The following is a 16,174-nucleotide window of genomic DNA, read 5'->3' on the forward strand; positions in this document are numbered from 1 at the left end:
CCATCAAACTCCTTCAGAAGACACCATCCTCATTACAAACACATTTCTTCCCTGTATCACTGTTCATTTCAACCAAACAATAAGGAAATTGTTTTGATTTAAAAATATGTTGGCATTATATAATTAAAGACTTAATGGTGTTGCTTCCTTATGAGAGGTGATGAGCAAAGGTTTCCTACTTGAAATCCATCCAGCCATTTTGCACCTTTGCAATGCCTGACTTTGCAAACTGAGCAATCCCTGCTCGGCTGTCACATGCTGAATGCCTAGGAAGGATGTTGTGGTCAGGACATGAAATCCAGGAGTGGGATTGGTTTGACAAGAACAGTGTAGTCACCCACATTAAAGTTACTCAACCTTGACTGCCTTTATAGTCAACAAAGAGAAATAAATGCTTGGAGGGTGTGAGTTGACTGGCCTGCTTAGAGTAAGATGAATTGCCCTTGAAAGATGCCTGTTCTTGTTGACCGTAAAGAGGTCCTGCAGTGACTAGCTCTGAGATGGATGTCTGACAGCAAACAGGGTCTGTTTTTGCTTTGACTTTGACTTCCCCTGAGTAATCTTGTTCTCAGTTTTGCCTCATTTCCTCTTAGTAAACTGAAAAGGGCATTTATCTCCTTTTGCAGATAATTTTTAACTCCTGGACAGTTGCATTCAGGGCAGCCCATGTGTTCAGAGCACTCCCGGAGTTTTCCTGGCGTAGCATTGAATTAAGAGCATTTTGGGACATGTCTCTTAAGGTATTTAGGTGTCAGACAGGGTGGAAGACAGAAGGTGACTGGAAAATAATTGTGAGAGAAGCACAGTGTTTCTTAAACTTGGAGGCATTTGGTACCAGTCATACATTTGCTTGGCAAATATGAAACCTGGAGCACATTTGTCAGATTATTGGAAGGTGTCTCTGCCTATGGCACGAAGTTTGGAACTAGATGACCTTTAAGGTCTCTTCCAACCCAAACCATTCCATGATCCTATGATTCTATAATTACCAAGGTGAATTGTCTTTCCATGAAATCAAGGAAGCACTAAGATTAGGTCTTTCTCATCTGTGTTTCACCATCTAAAAGTCACTTGTCAGGCCTCTGTTGACTGTTGAGGTTCCTTCTAAAGCCCCTAAAGAGACAGTCTTCTGGCAACCTGTGCCTGCATTTCATCAGATTTATGCAGGCCAGAGCTGATTCTAAACAAGGATTGTAAATGATAGAAAATACGTCAGGTCTGGGGGCTGAAGAGTGGGGCAATAAAAACAGGAAAAAAAAATCTCCCACACAACCAGGATCAAGGGACCTTGAGCAACCTTTTATAACCTCAGAAGAATTCACCAGTAACACTGCTGAGAGGGAGGCGATCTTCTGCTCTTGCCCCACAGCCTTGATCTTCACTGTTCTGTAGAAGTATTTGTGTCCCCAAAGATCCAAATACAGCACTTGAATGAATCTGAGAGTAATCAGACAAAAAAAAGCAGAGTTATATGAAACTGAATCTGTCCTAGGGAAGGGTTCAAAATGAAAACTAAAGCCTGTAGAACAACTGGATATCCAAGCAAAGCAAATAATTGGAGAACTGCCTCATGCACAAGCAAAGCTATTATCAGGCAAGGATCAGAAATGGCTCCCTGCTTTTCCAGACTTATCTTGAGGTTCAATTTTTATGCCAGATTATGAGGTATTGACATTTGTTCCTCTGTTATGGCTCTGTCTTGGTCAATATGGTGATTCAAGCCACTGCTTGACGTTCACCTAAATTTCCTCATCTGTAGGCTTTTGAGCTAACAAAGAATTAATTCCTCCTGGATAAAGGAGTGAATACATTTCTCTTCTACTCCTCTTTTCACCTCATCCTGAAGCAACTCATCTTCCACTTAGGTCTTTCCTTTCTATGAGATCTTGCACGATCTGGTCACTCACAACTGGTGGGATCAGTGAGCAGAAGTAGATTTTCTCCTTCTATTCATGAGAGTGAAGAATGCATTCCTCATCACTTCATTCATCATGGATCACTAGAACTAGCAACCCTCCTCTGAGAGGTATGCTGAGAGGTACTTTCAACTCATAGTTTGGCTTGCTGTTTGAACTCTTGACTTGGACGATCAAAGGGATCACACTCATTAAGTATTGAACAACAAGGAAAGGGGAGTTGCTTCAATGAAGAAAGCTTCAACTCTCAGACTGGGAAATTCCTCTTACCTAAATGATCTTGTATTGTCTATTTTAATGTAATCATGAGGGATATTTTGCTTGAGCATGTCCTTAATTCCTCATGTTCTTGCAAGAGCTGCAGGTGCCCATTGCTCAGGAATGAATGGTTGCCAACAAGTCTGGATGAGGGTATTTCTCACACTGTATACTCTGAGGAATTTCACAAAAACACAATTAAGTTTAACTATATGGCTACACAGTTTCCCATCTGTCAGCTGGATTACCTTTACTGCCAATGTGTGCTTTCCCCAGTCATTCCAGTTGAGAGATAAAAATGGCATTTGGTTGTCTCATGCTTTATTTTGCACCTTGGGCGACCTAAACATCTACAGATGGACAGTTGTGATGGTCTTGCTGAAAGCTGGTGCTTGTTAAGAGAAGCTTAATAAATTGTGTTTGGTTTCATCCCCATATTATCAAAAGACAAACCTATGGGCCATGGATTTAAGGTTTGATCCTGGGGATGGAAGTGCTGTGTGAAGAAAGGTCTCAAAGTAATTCTAAGAAGATTGATTTCATCTTCATAAAATTTCTGGATCTGTGTCTGACCCCATGAGTTATCTCCTAGAACTCATAGGAACTTGGACTACTTGATGAGCTTACTCTCGCTGACAGTCTGTTAATGCTCCTTGCTGTCACAATAAGACCATGAGTACTGTCCATGACAATACTCCATGAAATATGGAGTATTTAAGGTCTTCACCTCAGAGGTTTGTGAAAACAATGGCAGGTAACATCAAAAAAAAGTGTTAAATTTATCTGCTATTAACAACCCCTCATTGTAGAACCCATCAGCCAAACAAAGCTGAAAGCACGGTCAGTAGAAGGAGGATTTCTTGACACATGAAATCAATTTTCTGGCTCTGGTGGGCAGTCATGGGCAGATCAGGTAGCTCATACAGCAGTTCATATATATTTATGGATCAATCAAACTACATTATCTTACTTCAGGCTATCGCTGTGCTTGTAGTAGTCTTGGCACCCTCAGATCTGCAGAACAAACCCGGACTTTACATAGATGATAGACTTTGCACATATAAATATTCTAGAAGCCAAACTTCAGCAAATGTAAAAATGTGTGAGGATATTCAGTTATATGACTTGGTTAATACCAATAGCCCATAAAACACTGGGAAAACAACCCCTTCTGGCATTGCTGAAATTACTGAGAGAATACAGCTGATTATCTAGTAATAAACCTCAAGCCATAACCAAATGACTAACAAAGGAACAATTATTGCACCTACATAATTTGAATTTAATTGATATTCACCAACCTCTGTGTTTAATCCTAATTACAGACTTATTGGAGGCATTAATTGGAACATTCTCATTGATTTTCATTGCTTGCACTAGGCTTTCATACATTTGCAGTTGTATAAGGAGGTTTGGGTAAACACACATTACTCTTAAAAGCCAGGTGCTGTGGGTAATGTTGTTCACATAGGATACAATGTATTTTAATTAAGAAGAAAGTAAATACCATTAAATTACCTAACACGCTTCTTACCACCCCAACTTTCTTCCAACCATGCATAAAATCAAATGAACAAAAACACTATTCTTAAAATTGGCCTTATGCCAAGCTGCTCAGGGTCTGTGTATCAGTTTTTGGAAGTAAAAGCTTACTGGAAATCAGGTAAGAAACTGTTTCACATGCTATTTGTAAGAGATAGGGTGGATGTTCACTAGTTGACCCAGGGCACAAGGAAAGTGGAAGTTTAATGCCCAGACTGCAGTGTTGCCTCCTGCTCCGGAGAGTTTTCTTTTTTGAAGGTTAACCTCCTTCTTTCTGGGTCTGGTCAAATTGCAGTTTTATCCGCTTTAAGTGAGACCTTTAGGTTTTCTTTGCATCACAGAAAACAGGACAGGCTGTTAAACAGGCTCCTTAGTCCTTTCCTTGCTCCAAGGCAAATTCCTATACCTTCCCCGATAGATGTCTACCTTGTAATGGGTATTATTTCTCCTCCTTTCTTGCAGCTTGTTAGGATTTGTGTTGCTGCATATCAGGATTGGGTTGGGGCTTCATGGTGCAATAGTCACATAAGGCAAAGAAAAGGGATTTCCACAAAAGCCTTATACTTTATTGGAGGAAATAACAGCCAATTGGGGTAGGCATAAAGAAGGCATACCAAGATGATGAACAATTGAGCAGCTGCCTACCTGCAGACTAGATTATTTTTGATTTCACAATCAGATGGTCTAAAGTCCAGAAGAACACAACATGAAGTGAGAAATCACTGAAAACTGATGGTGCAACCAGGTACAGGAGAAAGTCTGGGGGCTTTCACATCCTCCTATACATGAGGGCCACCCTTAGGAAAAGCACCAAGAACTTAATTTAGAATGAAATGGGTTAGAAGCAGTGAAGGATGCTCAAAGAATCTATCTCCAAATAGCAAATGATAAATGTCAGGAAGAAGACACCCACTGGGACAACAGGGCTTCTTGTTCTATCCTATGGGAAGTTCTCTGATTCAGTGTCTGTAGGAGGCACTCAGGCAGGATGGGAGAGGATCAGTGGAGAATCTTTACTGTTGCTGCTGATGCTTCTCTCTGAGCAGCAAGTGAAAGGATTTCTCTTCAGGATCCCATTTGAAGTTTTTTACTCAGTGCACATTTTAACCTGAAATAAAGAGCTTGTAGAGCAAACAGTAGTGACTTTTTTTTTCTGTCCTTAGATGGCTGGGCTTATATAATAGCATCACAAGATTTCATAAAAAAAACTTTGTATAACATATAAGAAGAGTTTTTTTTGGAGAAATAAAAGCATATTCTGGCTCATAGACTTGATCACCCAAAGACAGGACAGATACTTTTTGTTTCACAATGTTTGCTTCTCAAATGATTTCTGAACCCCTAATACAACAGCAAGATGAAGAAAAAAGAATGTTCTGCTCATGTTTATGGCATAAAGCAGGTGAGAAAGAAGATTTTTTTTTCTCTGAAGTTTGATCATTTTAAAGGGGGGAAGGGAAAGAAAGTTAGTGAATCATCTTCCTTTGAACAAGACTCTCTGACTTGGAATGCAGTTGCTTCAGCTGATTTATTTAAACAGGCTCTTTATGAGCAAGCTGAGGCTTCTGGAAGAATTGGCTGGAATATTAGATTAGAGAATTTCTGCCTATAGCAAGAAACCCCAAATGAAGTGTTCAGAAAGGAAGCAAAGTCAGGTAGGAGCACTGCCTAACTGGAAGATGTGATTCAATGTGTCACCCTTTCATCTGCAGGTATTCATAGGCAGTCCTGAAATTGTGCTCAGTATCTGTCTGTCTTTGTTGTCTATGAAAAGTGAAACTGGGGAAGCCTGAGCTGAGATGTAATGGGCTGCCCAAGATCCCTGCACCTGGCAATAAAGTATGGTTTGCTCCAACACAAGGGGTTGTGTGAGCTGGGGATAAGAAAAAGAGAAAGAAGGAATGAGAAGACAATGTCTTCTGCAGTTTTTGCCAAAGGGTAGAGGGTGGCCAAGTCATAACAATGCTCTCTGTGGACCTGAACTTTCCCCATGTAACTGGGAACTAGAATTTGTACTGGCTGCCTCTGGTTCAAGCCAGGAGATTGTTTTTTCAATGCTCAGGAAAAAAATAAATGTGGTTCTGTTATTGTAATACACCACATTCAGGAAAGAGAAGGCAAATTCCTTAACTTCTCTGGGCAGCTGCTGTAGGACAGGCAGGCAGATCGTGTCCAGGGAATTGGAGTGCAGGACTTCACATGAAATTTTCTCCAGCTGGCTTCAGAAACAAGGTGGAAAGAGGATCTTGGAAAATAACAGCTGACAGGCAGAGGGGTTTTGCAAGAGGTTAGGACGGAGGATGCAGAATCAGCAATCTCAGTTATTCAGACACTGGCAAGTTTGGGAGATGTGTCAGTGCTGTTTGTACTGGATCTCCCTTCTTATTATTGTGCTGTGGATTGTGCCAAGTCATTATCAAATGGTCATTTGATATTTGTGTGAGCAGTTTTTGGAGCTAGAGCTCAGATAATCTGATATTGCGCTTGACTCACAAAGACCTTGGTGAGGTCGTGGCCTTCCAGTGGGTCACAACCTCCTGCACCATCGTGCAGAAACAAGCAGCAACCGCTTCATTCCCCTGTGGATAAAGTCCTGGAGAGTGGAATCAAAGAGCAAGTCCCCTCGTGCTTACTCTTTTGTGACTGAATTTTACCAATGCTTGCATAAAGGGCCTGAAATAGAAGTGTTCCTCCTCCCAGCCCAGTTGGTAGGATTTTTTCTTATGTAAAGTTATTCATCTCTGGCATTAGATACATCCATCTGAGCTCTCTTATCTTTTTGAGTCAATGTAGAGAAATGGGCACTTCTAGGTGCCACTCTTCTGCCCTGCAGAGGACATCTGCTTTGTGATAAACCCACACTGTGATCCATCAGCTTCTATTTCCCTCCACTGGCTCAGAAGAGAGCCCAAGATTTATGCCTCCCATGGAGACATCTCTGTTGCAGGTAGTTAAAACTCAGTGGGAGGAATCCCACCTGAGTTGCAGATTCCCAGAAGAAGCCAATCCTCATCCAGCCCATCAGGATTATGTCCTTCAGGCTTCCCTGTCCTTGCAATCCAGCCCTGTAGGCTCCAGCACTCACGGGAAGATTTATAAATAGAAATCATTGTTTCTGTAAGAAGGAAAGATGTTCCCAGAGCCGAGGATTTAGGTAAGGCATAGAGGACAATGTGGTTGGATGTTACCATTTGTGAAAAATAGGCAAAAAAAGGCTGAAACCTGTTTCCTGTCTCTCACCAGAAAGGTGGTTAAGTTTGTGCTAAGTTTTCAGGGGAAACTGGCTGTCCTGAGGGACATTTAAATAGGATTTCCACTTGCCCATAGTTTTGAGAGCTGAGAATCTCTGAAAGCATCACCCCATGGAAAGGCAAATTGCACTGAATGGAGCTGGACTAACCAAAGGCAAGGTCTTCATAGAAATTTGGTTTTGCTCTTCTCTTTAATGAATTAAAGGGGGATCAGAGGAATAATGGAATGAGTCACTGAGAGTTCATCTTGTCGAATACACTCAGAACACAGCCAGCTAAGAGAAACCTAGTTTGAGCTCTTCCATCAACAAAATCATTCATCTCATCCTGGGAGAGGTGTGTAGGACATGTCAAGTGCCCTCTGGAAGTGTCTGGCTATACAGATCACAAAACATGTCTAGGCATTACAAAAACATCTCAGGGCAACTTCAGGACATTTAAAATGGAATTAGCTAACCTCACCCTTTGCAATAAATTGAGCTGAAGTGATACAGGAGGAGAATAAATGAAATCTGAGCAAGGGCCAACATTTGTTTCCCTGTTTCACATCAGAAGACACATTGCACATAGTCTCCGCTATGGTCTGTTCGTTATTGCACATGAAACTGAATTGGTTCTCTCTCTAATGGCCTACATGTTCACTGCAGGTGTAAAGCTCATGGGTTACCCTCGGAAGAAATTGCCGAGTTCAAAAGGAGGAAAGCTGCAAAACTGCTTGAGAAAAAGGCCTAGATCTGAGGTAGTAGCTGTAGGACAGTCCCCAAGTAGCTCTGCTATTTTAGTGTCTGCTTGTGTGTTATTTGTCTGCACTTCGCTGGGTTTAGTGCCACGCTTTTTCTTGTCAAAAATATGTATTACTCTTTTAAAAGTGTCTTATTCAAAAAGGTGCTGGGAACTGTGACAGAGCTGTCTAGAAACTGTAGTAACTTTGTTGGGTGATTTCCTAGCAAAATTACAACCTGCTCTTGCATGATTTGTTTGGAAATCAGAAGTTATATGTGTATAATAGCATGAACTGAGGTACCTGATCAAATGGGTGCTACTAGAATAAAGCTGACACATAAGCTTGCACGCACACACAGGGTCTGATGCCCCTTGAGAATATTGCATGGTTATGTTTTTTTAGGATCTCTGAGAGCAGCAATAATGCTGCTACTCTGTGCCACTGAATTTGTCTTAATTTAGACTTCCTTAGAAAAAGACAGATGTGGATGAAAGCCCCCAGTGCCTCTATACAGGCTGCTTACAAACTTCTAAGGTTACAAACTTCTAAGCTTTATCAAACTGATAAAAATGTTCCATCCAATTTTCTCACAAGGCTAAAACCCAACAGAGCACTTCTGGGTGTGTTTCTCTTTCCCAGACATGACTTTTAAAGATCTGGGGGGTGTTAAGCTGTTTCAACTCCCTTAAGAGATCCATTTATTCGTTTATTTTTCTGAGAACAAAATTTGGGACATACTGTGGAGAGACCTGCATAAGTGGTACCATAGGTGAACACCCACAGCTAAATATAAGCTCCAAAGCCCAGAGGACCAGCGTGATGATCTACACCTATGATCACGAGCTACTCCTCCAAGGCCAGAAACAAAAGGACCTCTCACTTGGGTTAGCGCTGCCTGGCAGAAACTGTACATATAGTAATATAAAAACCTTTAGCACATATATCACCCACAGATATATTCTTTGGTTAAGGCTGATTAGCAATACATTATTAGAGAACAGAAGGTCCTCGTTAGCTCATTTGGCTTGATTCATAGGAAACAGCAGAAAAATCAGTAAGATATTCATACCTGGAGCTTTTCAATGATCCTAGTTCAATCCTTCTTGTGTGTCTGAAGCTTTCAATGGAGCAACTGCGTTCTCAACAGCCACTTGTCCCCATGTCTCTGCTTCATGTTGTAGTGGTGTTCCCATCTGATCTTAGGTGTACTTCATAAGATGAAAGGAATCATGCCATCAATAAGCTTGTTTTTCCCTGATAAGAACAAAGGGACTCTAGACAAGTATTTCAAATGCAGTGATCTATAGTTCTTTCTCTCAGTTTACAGTCCAATTTGTTTGACATCCTTTAACAGTCTTGCTGTGATAAGATAAGGTTCCCAATCTCTGCTTTTGGAACATTCATATGCCCTGGTGTCTAGAGGCATGCCAAGACTGATCCTCATGCTCAGAAGATGAACCCTTTAGCTGTGAAAGGCTGTGGACTCTGTTGTCCTTGCTGGATCCTCCTTTCTAAAACAAGTGATGGTTCTGGCCAGATCTTGATAAAAATGTGCAGCAAAGCACAAGCACCATCAAAGTACACCTCAAGGCATCCGGAGATAATTCTTTTGGCTATACCACTAGTGATCCTTGTACTTTCTCCTCCAGCAGAATCTGTAGGGATTCTACTGGGAAATCATAAAGTGGGTCATAACATGGGTGCAATGACCCACAAAAGCAAGTGGGGTACAACCTGGAGCACCATGGATGTCCAAGGCTGTTGTACAAGTCTGGCAGATAAAACAGCAGCTGAAAGCACCAAGGCTCAGTTTCTTGAGCTACTCTCTCTTTCTCTCTCCTCTTTTTTTGCCTCTCCCTCTGTTTTAATGACTTGTCCCATGAACTCATCTCAGTAACAGTAGACCTCTCAAGATTCCTGTTTGGAAGATACAGCAAACACCCAAATCACTGCATCTTGCTGGCCAAACCACAGACTAGCAAGGTGTGGTGGACCAGCAGTTAAGATCTGAAGGAGAAGTCTGAAAGCTCATTCAGCACAGGGTGTGTGATAAATCTTCGCTCTGTCTTTAAAGGTGAAACTCACCCTTACACAGAAGCACAATACAATTACAGCTTACTATTTCTTCTTCCAGCTCACTGCAGGGATAGTCTTAGGTGATTTTGCCTGCATGATCTCTCCAAAGACTAAAACCAGAACTTCAGAAACCAAATACCCATTTCTATTGATTATTATTTTGTCCATCACATTTTTCTTCTCTTCCACCTTTCTTCTGCTCTGCATCAGCTACTTCTTCTGCCTTGGTATGCAAAGACATCTCCCAGAAACACAGTGGAAGTAAAATCTTCCTTGTTCAACACTAGAAAGGCTTAAAAAAGACACTTAAGGATATTTATTTTCCTTGTTTCGTTTGTGGTTGCACAACAGTTCTGATCATTTTGACAGGGGCATCAGTTCTTTCTCATAATGTTCAATGAATGAAATGTCAGGGTCAATCCTCCACTGAAGCCTAAATCACGTTGAGATGATATATTAGTAATTTCTTAAGACTCAGGAATTTGCCTTTAGTTTTCTTTCCTGTTTTTTGCCCTTGGCTGTCTTTGGCTGTCCATGGTCTCCCACCAAGTGTGAGAGTGAAGGGGGCAGAGTGTGTGCTGAGGTTGGAGGCCCCAGACCTTCTCTTGTTACATCCAGATTTAATAGCCTGTCCTCAGCGGCAGGTATCTTATACCTTTGGGATCCCCGCTTCATATAGTCACTTTTACATATATTTTTATTCTAAAGCAATTGCTTGTTCATTGTACAACAGTGATGTTTACAGTTTAAAACCTTACGTATCTGTGTGTGTGCAAAACAGTTTCTCACCTATTTCTTTTCCATATTTATGTAATCATAACAGTGTTATTGATATGTGTTAGAATTTGGTTCTTTTCAGTTTATAACAGTTGGGATTATATTTTCTTCTTTTATACACAGTTAATTTGATTTCATGGGATGCTTTTACAGGACATCTAGAAAGTTGAGACCTACCTAAACCCCTGCTATTCACTCATCTGCTGGCCTTCTACAAGTTCTTGATGTTTCATTTGTATCTGAACCCCCCGTTATATTATAATAAATCTGTGCCTACCAACAGATGGTAGAACCTGAGCACCATGGACACTTAGAACTTCATTTCAAATGAACCTCTTCAGCTCCATCACATCAGTTTACCAGCTTGGATCTAGATTTAATCTCTGAATTAGACAAGCTCTTAAATCTTAAATCTTGCTCAGCAGAGCCTGTTGTGTTAGGAGCAGTGCCAGGCTGAGGCAGCAAAACTGCACCTGGATCTGAGGTGGATGTCAGCATTTTCTGTTTCTCTGTCCCTCCTGTGTTGGTAATGGTAGGATCATGGGGCTGTCTGAGCAGCTGAGCCTTCAGATTTCCCAGAAGTGGTAGTGAATGACCTCAGACCCAGAGAAACCCACCTGATTAACAGGGAATCTCTGCTATTAGCAGACAGAGGCTTTATCAGGCTTGCGATGCACAGTTAGAAGTGTTCTTCATGAGCAGAAATGTTTACCTTTATGAAGTGGATATCCTTGGGTGAAAGCTCTGTCCATCCCTTTAACCCATGCAACTTCTCCAGCACTTGTATGGTCTACTGGGACCACCACATCCCTGCTGTTCTGTATCAATGACCCTCCCTGCTTGATGCTTCTTGATGGCTTGAAGAAAGTCTAATGTTTTTGCTCTTTCTGATGCAAAATGATGTAAAATAAAAAGCTATTCCTTAGTGAGCAGGGCTGCTAATTCCTCCTATCTTCTGTTTTACAGCCACAACTGGTCAGGCATGCTGACCAGGAAACTCAAATTTGTCCTGAGGAACACAAAGAGGACACTGACAAAAGCAACCTTTAAAGAACTGGGGAGCCTGAAGGAGACTGAAATGAGTCTTGAAGAGGAAGAAATCTAAGAAGAATACAGCAAAGAACTAGTAAGAACAGGATGAACAGCATGAAGTCAACCCCAGTAGGGAAGTCCAAACCCTCCTTTTAATTTCCTTCCATCCAAAAGCAGTATAATTGCTGAAGCCTCTTAGCTCTTGCAGGGGAAGAGCCTGAGAAGGCAGATGAACCCCAATCACCATTTCTCATTGAAACTGGGCACTGGATCAGAGCTTTATTCACCATGGTTCCATATGTGGGATTTTTTGACTGATGTCCATTGGAAGGAAAGCAACGGTGCTTTCCTTCATCAGCACCTCAGTCACAAGGATGGGCCCGAGGCATATTTTAGGTAGGTCAGCGTGGCAGCACAAACATATCCAGCTGCACTTGGGTCTGTATTAGAACAATAATGCCAAGTGTTACCTCATTAACCATTTTGCAATAAATAGGTTTGTTGTTATAAGAAATGCTGGTTAAAAAATAAGATCAACACAATTCAGAATAAAATGTTTTTGACTACAAGAAAAAAGATTTTTACTCCCCCACAAAGGGAAATTTTGAATCAAAAGGCTTTGTTGCTGTATGCCAATTTAAGCTGAAACATTTTCTTTTGAATTGACATTTCAGTTGCAAATGCCATTTTAATGCTATTTTCAAACTAAAATGACTGTTTTGAAATGAAGCAGTTTGGTATGAATCAATATTTGTTTCCAAATGCCAAAATGTGATCTGATCAAAATGCCAAAACATGTCATCTTCACAATCCCAGATATCAACTGGAAGAACGTTTTTTTCTTTATAAACACATACATATAGCATATCTAAAACATTTTATGCTTTTCATCCCAGAGCAGGATGAAAAGAGAATGTCAAGATACTGGAAAACTGAGATGTAGAGAATGATGTTCTACAGTCCCTTTAGCTGAGTGATACTAATAAGACTAATGAGTTTTCTTACCTGCAGAAGTGAGGCAAAGGGAAGGAAAAGTTCATTATTTAATCAGTAGAAGAAAAGCCTAAAGCATCACAGTATTTTTCCTCCCCGGTCTCTAAGTAGTGTCAAAGCCACTAATATCCAAAGTAAGCCTCACAGTGGGTAAAAATAGCTTCCTACAAAGGGCCAGCATTTGGCCTGTAGGCACTTCCCACAGAGAACACTTCATCAGAGTCAAAAATTTTTATTGTTGGCCACTTCTTCTTCCAGATTTTTTACTTCTGTTCACTGTCTGGATTCTAACAGACTCCTGGAAATTGTTGTTGTCTCTTCAGCCAGGCTAAAGAGAACTGCAGATATGGTAATTTAATCAATATTACCACCAGAAAGTGCTTGTTGAAAACACCAAGACCTTTCTCAAGCCCAATTTGAACTCATCAACACTGCACCCAGAACAGGTTTTTACCAGTTAGATGACAAATAACAGTGAACAACTCTCTTAAGTTATTGCAGATGACTTTATTAAAGAAGGCAAGCCAAACTCCACAAATCTCAGAAGGATACTAAGTGAACAGCGAATTCACCATTGCAAGTATAAGACGTGCACTGTCAAAGTACATGTAAAAGCTGTTCATGCTGTATCTATCTGAAGAGTGAAAATGGGTCTAGTATCTACAATACCCAGACTGAGCTGATAAGTAAGATGCAGGAGCAGTTTTGCACTGGCAGCTGGATTGCCAGACACCAAACCTTAAGATCTGAAATAATGCTAGGCAGATATGTTTAATGAAATACACCTTTAGAGTTAGGTGTCGTAACCCCAAAGTGAAGCCCATCCCAGATATCCTCATTCAAATGGATGAATCGTGCCCTAAAAGTGCTTGCCATCTACTGTAACAGAATCTGCACCAGTGGAGAAACCTGCATCATGGATGACTAAAGTCGAGCTGGATCAACCTCATTCCCACATAGTTCATCACCAGTTCGGAGGAAGTGCTGGACTCCCTGACATTTTCCCTGGAAAACTCCACCATTGTGCTTGTCTAGATGGCAAGTATGTGCTAATCCTCTCTGAGACACTTCTTATTCCCAGCACACAGGCAAAGCGGATGTAAAGGAAAAAGCATGTGAACAGAAAACATAAAATCCTGAAAAACTTCTGATTGATCCCTTTATCTGGTAATGTGACAGCAAGCAGGAGAGAGAAAGACTTTCTACTTCTGATATATGTCAAATTACACATTTGTAAATGTATGAGAAAGAAAAACACACAACAAACAACAGCAAAACCCAACACACTTCTTCAAACTACTGCTATGTATGTATTCTCTCAATATCTACACGTATACACAGATACATATGTATTTGAATTTTGGGATACCCAGTGATTTTGTTAGTCTGAGACAATTTTAAGAAAATGCTGGGTAGCTGCAAACTGAATTCTTCAGCTGAAGAGCATTTAAACAAGAAGATTTCAATCTGCCCTTCTGCACACAGTTTTTGAATTCCTTCTTCAGCATGCTGTCTTCAAAAATAAACAGCATTCTTTGAATTTATTAAAAAACACATAAAATAGTAGGTCTGTGGGAAAGGAGAGCAGAAAGGCAAAGTTCTGATCACTGACGGCTTCAGTAATCCCAGGATAATTCTTAATTCTCTTTGAAGCCAGTGTAGTTTTTTTTCCCCTATTAATTTCAACAGGAAGAAGCCAAGGACTCATCCCCAAGTGTGATAACCTCTGCTGTTAAAAAGCCATAAAATATATTTATATTTTCCTGGTATTGTTCTGTTTAGACAGGTTTAGGTTTACTCGTGAGATTTCTTCCCACACTAAACATAATTGCTGTATCACACTCCTCTCTTGTTATTCTGCTCCTAAAAATAGTGTTTGGATGTTATGATGTTAAGATGGGGCCTGGAAGCAGCAAATGTAAATCTTGTAGCTCTGCAGCCAACTTTTCAGGTGATTGTGGGCCGGTTACTTGGTTGATTTCTTGGATAGTGAAGCACCCACTCTAGAAAACACCATTGCAGGAGGGTTTACTGCTAATGTTATAGGGTAAAATTTAATGTAATCATGCAAATCTGCTGACAGCTGTAAAAGATGTACTTATGCACAATATAAACCATCTGAATATAGTTTATATTTCATACAGGATCCACAGTATTTTTCATAGTGAATTAAAACCAAATGCCAATAAAGATCCTTGGATACCTATCCCTCCACATGAAAATCTTGTTCTTTTATATATCTTTACCTTTATCTTAGATTACTTTTCAGTTCTCTCTGCAGATAAGGTACCTATAAAGAATCCCATATATTCACTCCATTATTAATAAATTTAGAGGCAGACCCCAACAAGATCTCAAAACATGCAGGCAGTGGAAGTATGAGTAGATGCAGAAGAACCTAAGGACGGTGTGGAGCAGTCGTGGCATGGATGGGTGTCAAAACAGCTGCAAGAATCTATATCTGGGAGTTTCCCATACTAGGGGATACTGCAATTGGGAATGAGTAATATCACTCTGCACAGTATATTGGTCATTGGAAAATATCAAGATCCCACCCTGGGGTTTGGGACTGTTGCAAGGTGGCAGCAGAAGTAAGGCTGTGGGTAATTCTGCAGCATTACCCCTCTTTTTAAACTCACAAAATTATTTTGTCTCTGTCCTGGCATCCTCATACAACAACACCTTCCCTGAAGCTCTGGTTATTTTCACTGGCATTACAGAGATTTTTCCTCCAGTGGTGAGGTCAGGGCAGCTCCATGGACACTGCAGCAGGTGCCCTCCCTTCTCTATAACCTCCTGTCCTCACATCAGCAATGGATTTGCCACTTTGTCAAACGAATGAGAGACACCAGGGCATCCTGCCCCCTTCTGTCTGTGTGACTGTCCTGGAGGCAGCAGCTGGATGCAAGTCCACAGGGATCACCAATGAAGGTGGGCTAAGGATTTCTTACCCCTGTAGTCACACATCCTTGGGTTCCCCTTTGGTCATGCCACAAAGTCCCAGAATGACTTCATCTGTGATAAAAATAATCATTTTGAATAAACATGGTGAAGCATTTCAGTGCTTGTCCCACCCCTGGTCTTTTTGCAATGGCCAGCTCCATGTTCTGGGCAGTGCAAGAAACATCTACCACTTTCCCACTGATGCTCATTACTTTGCAGCTGTTGGTACTGTTTTGTTCACCATCCTTTTCCTCACTCATAACAGTTCCTCACAGCCATGATATCTGGCTTCATGATATCTGCAGATCTCAGTCTGCCTTGGTTCTCCTTCCTTCCCTGACCAATATGTTTGAGCACCTCTAAATTCTACTGAACAGCACAGGACCCAGCAGGGATCAGCAAGAACCACCCACAAGTGTTCTTGCACAATTAATCCTGATGATTCAATTCTGGTCTTTGCTTCCTGCCTCCGCTCCATGACATTTGCCCCTCACATTGTCATTGCTTGGAGCAACACAGCCTCCTTAAAAATAGGACAAGTTTAAGGTCTCATGAAAGCCAATAAAAGTTTTATCATCTGATTCTCCTTTCACTAACAGACTAAAGTGTTTTTTGTTTGTTTGTTTTATTTAAATGAATTAAATCTCCCCTTTGCCACTCCT

At 40.9% G+C, this 16,174-nt stretch overlaps 1 protein-coding gene across 2 annotated transcripts in view; it reads left to right on the forward strand.

Moving 5' to 3' along the window:
• Positions 1-14,827, forward strand: part of GUCY2F (guanylate cyclase 2F, retinal) — a 48,261-nt gene extending 33,434 nt beyond the window's left edge. The window contains exons 18-19 of one of the 2 annotated variants that reach the window (XM_072032911.1): positions 7,615-7,706; positions 11,511-11,649. In XM_072032911.1, the coding sequence (XP_071889012.1) occupies positions 7,615-7,699 (85 nt within the window). In that variant the 3' untranslated portion in view covers positions 7,700-7,706; positions 11,511-11,649. Of the gene's footprint in view, positions 1-7,614; positions 7,707-11,510 lie in introns of both variants that reach the window. The other variant, XM_072032910.1, reaches the window with a different exon arrangement.
• Positions 14,828-16,174: the final 1,347 nt, after the last annotated feature.

Source organism: Anas platyrhynchos, chromosome 1 (genome assembly GCF_047663525.1).
Source record: "Anas platyrhynchos isolate ZD024472 breed Pekin duck chromosome 1, IASCAAS_PekinDuck_T2T, whole genome shotgun sequence".
In the NCBI taxonomy this organism is placed as follows: domain Eukaryota; kingdom Metazoa; phylum Chordata; class Aves; order Anseriformes; family Anatidae; genus Anas; species Anas platyrhynchos.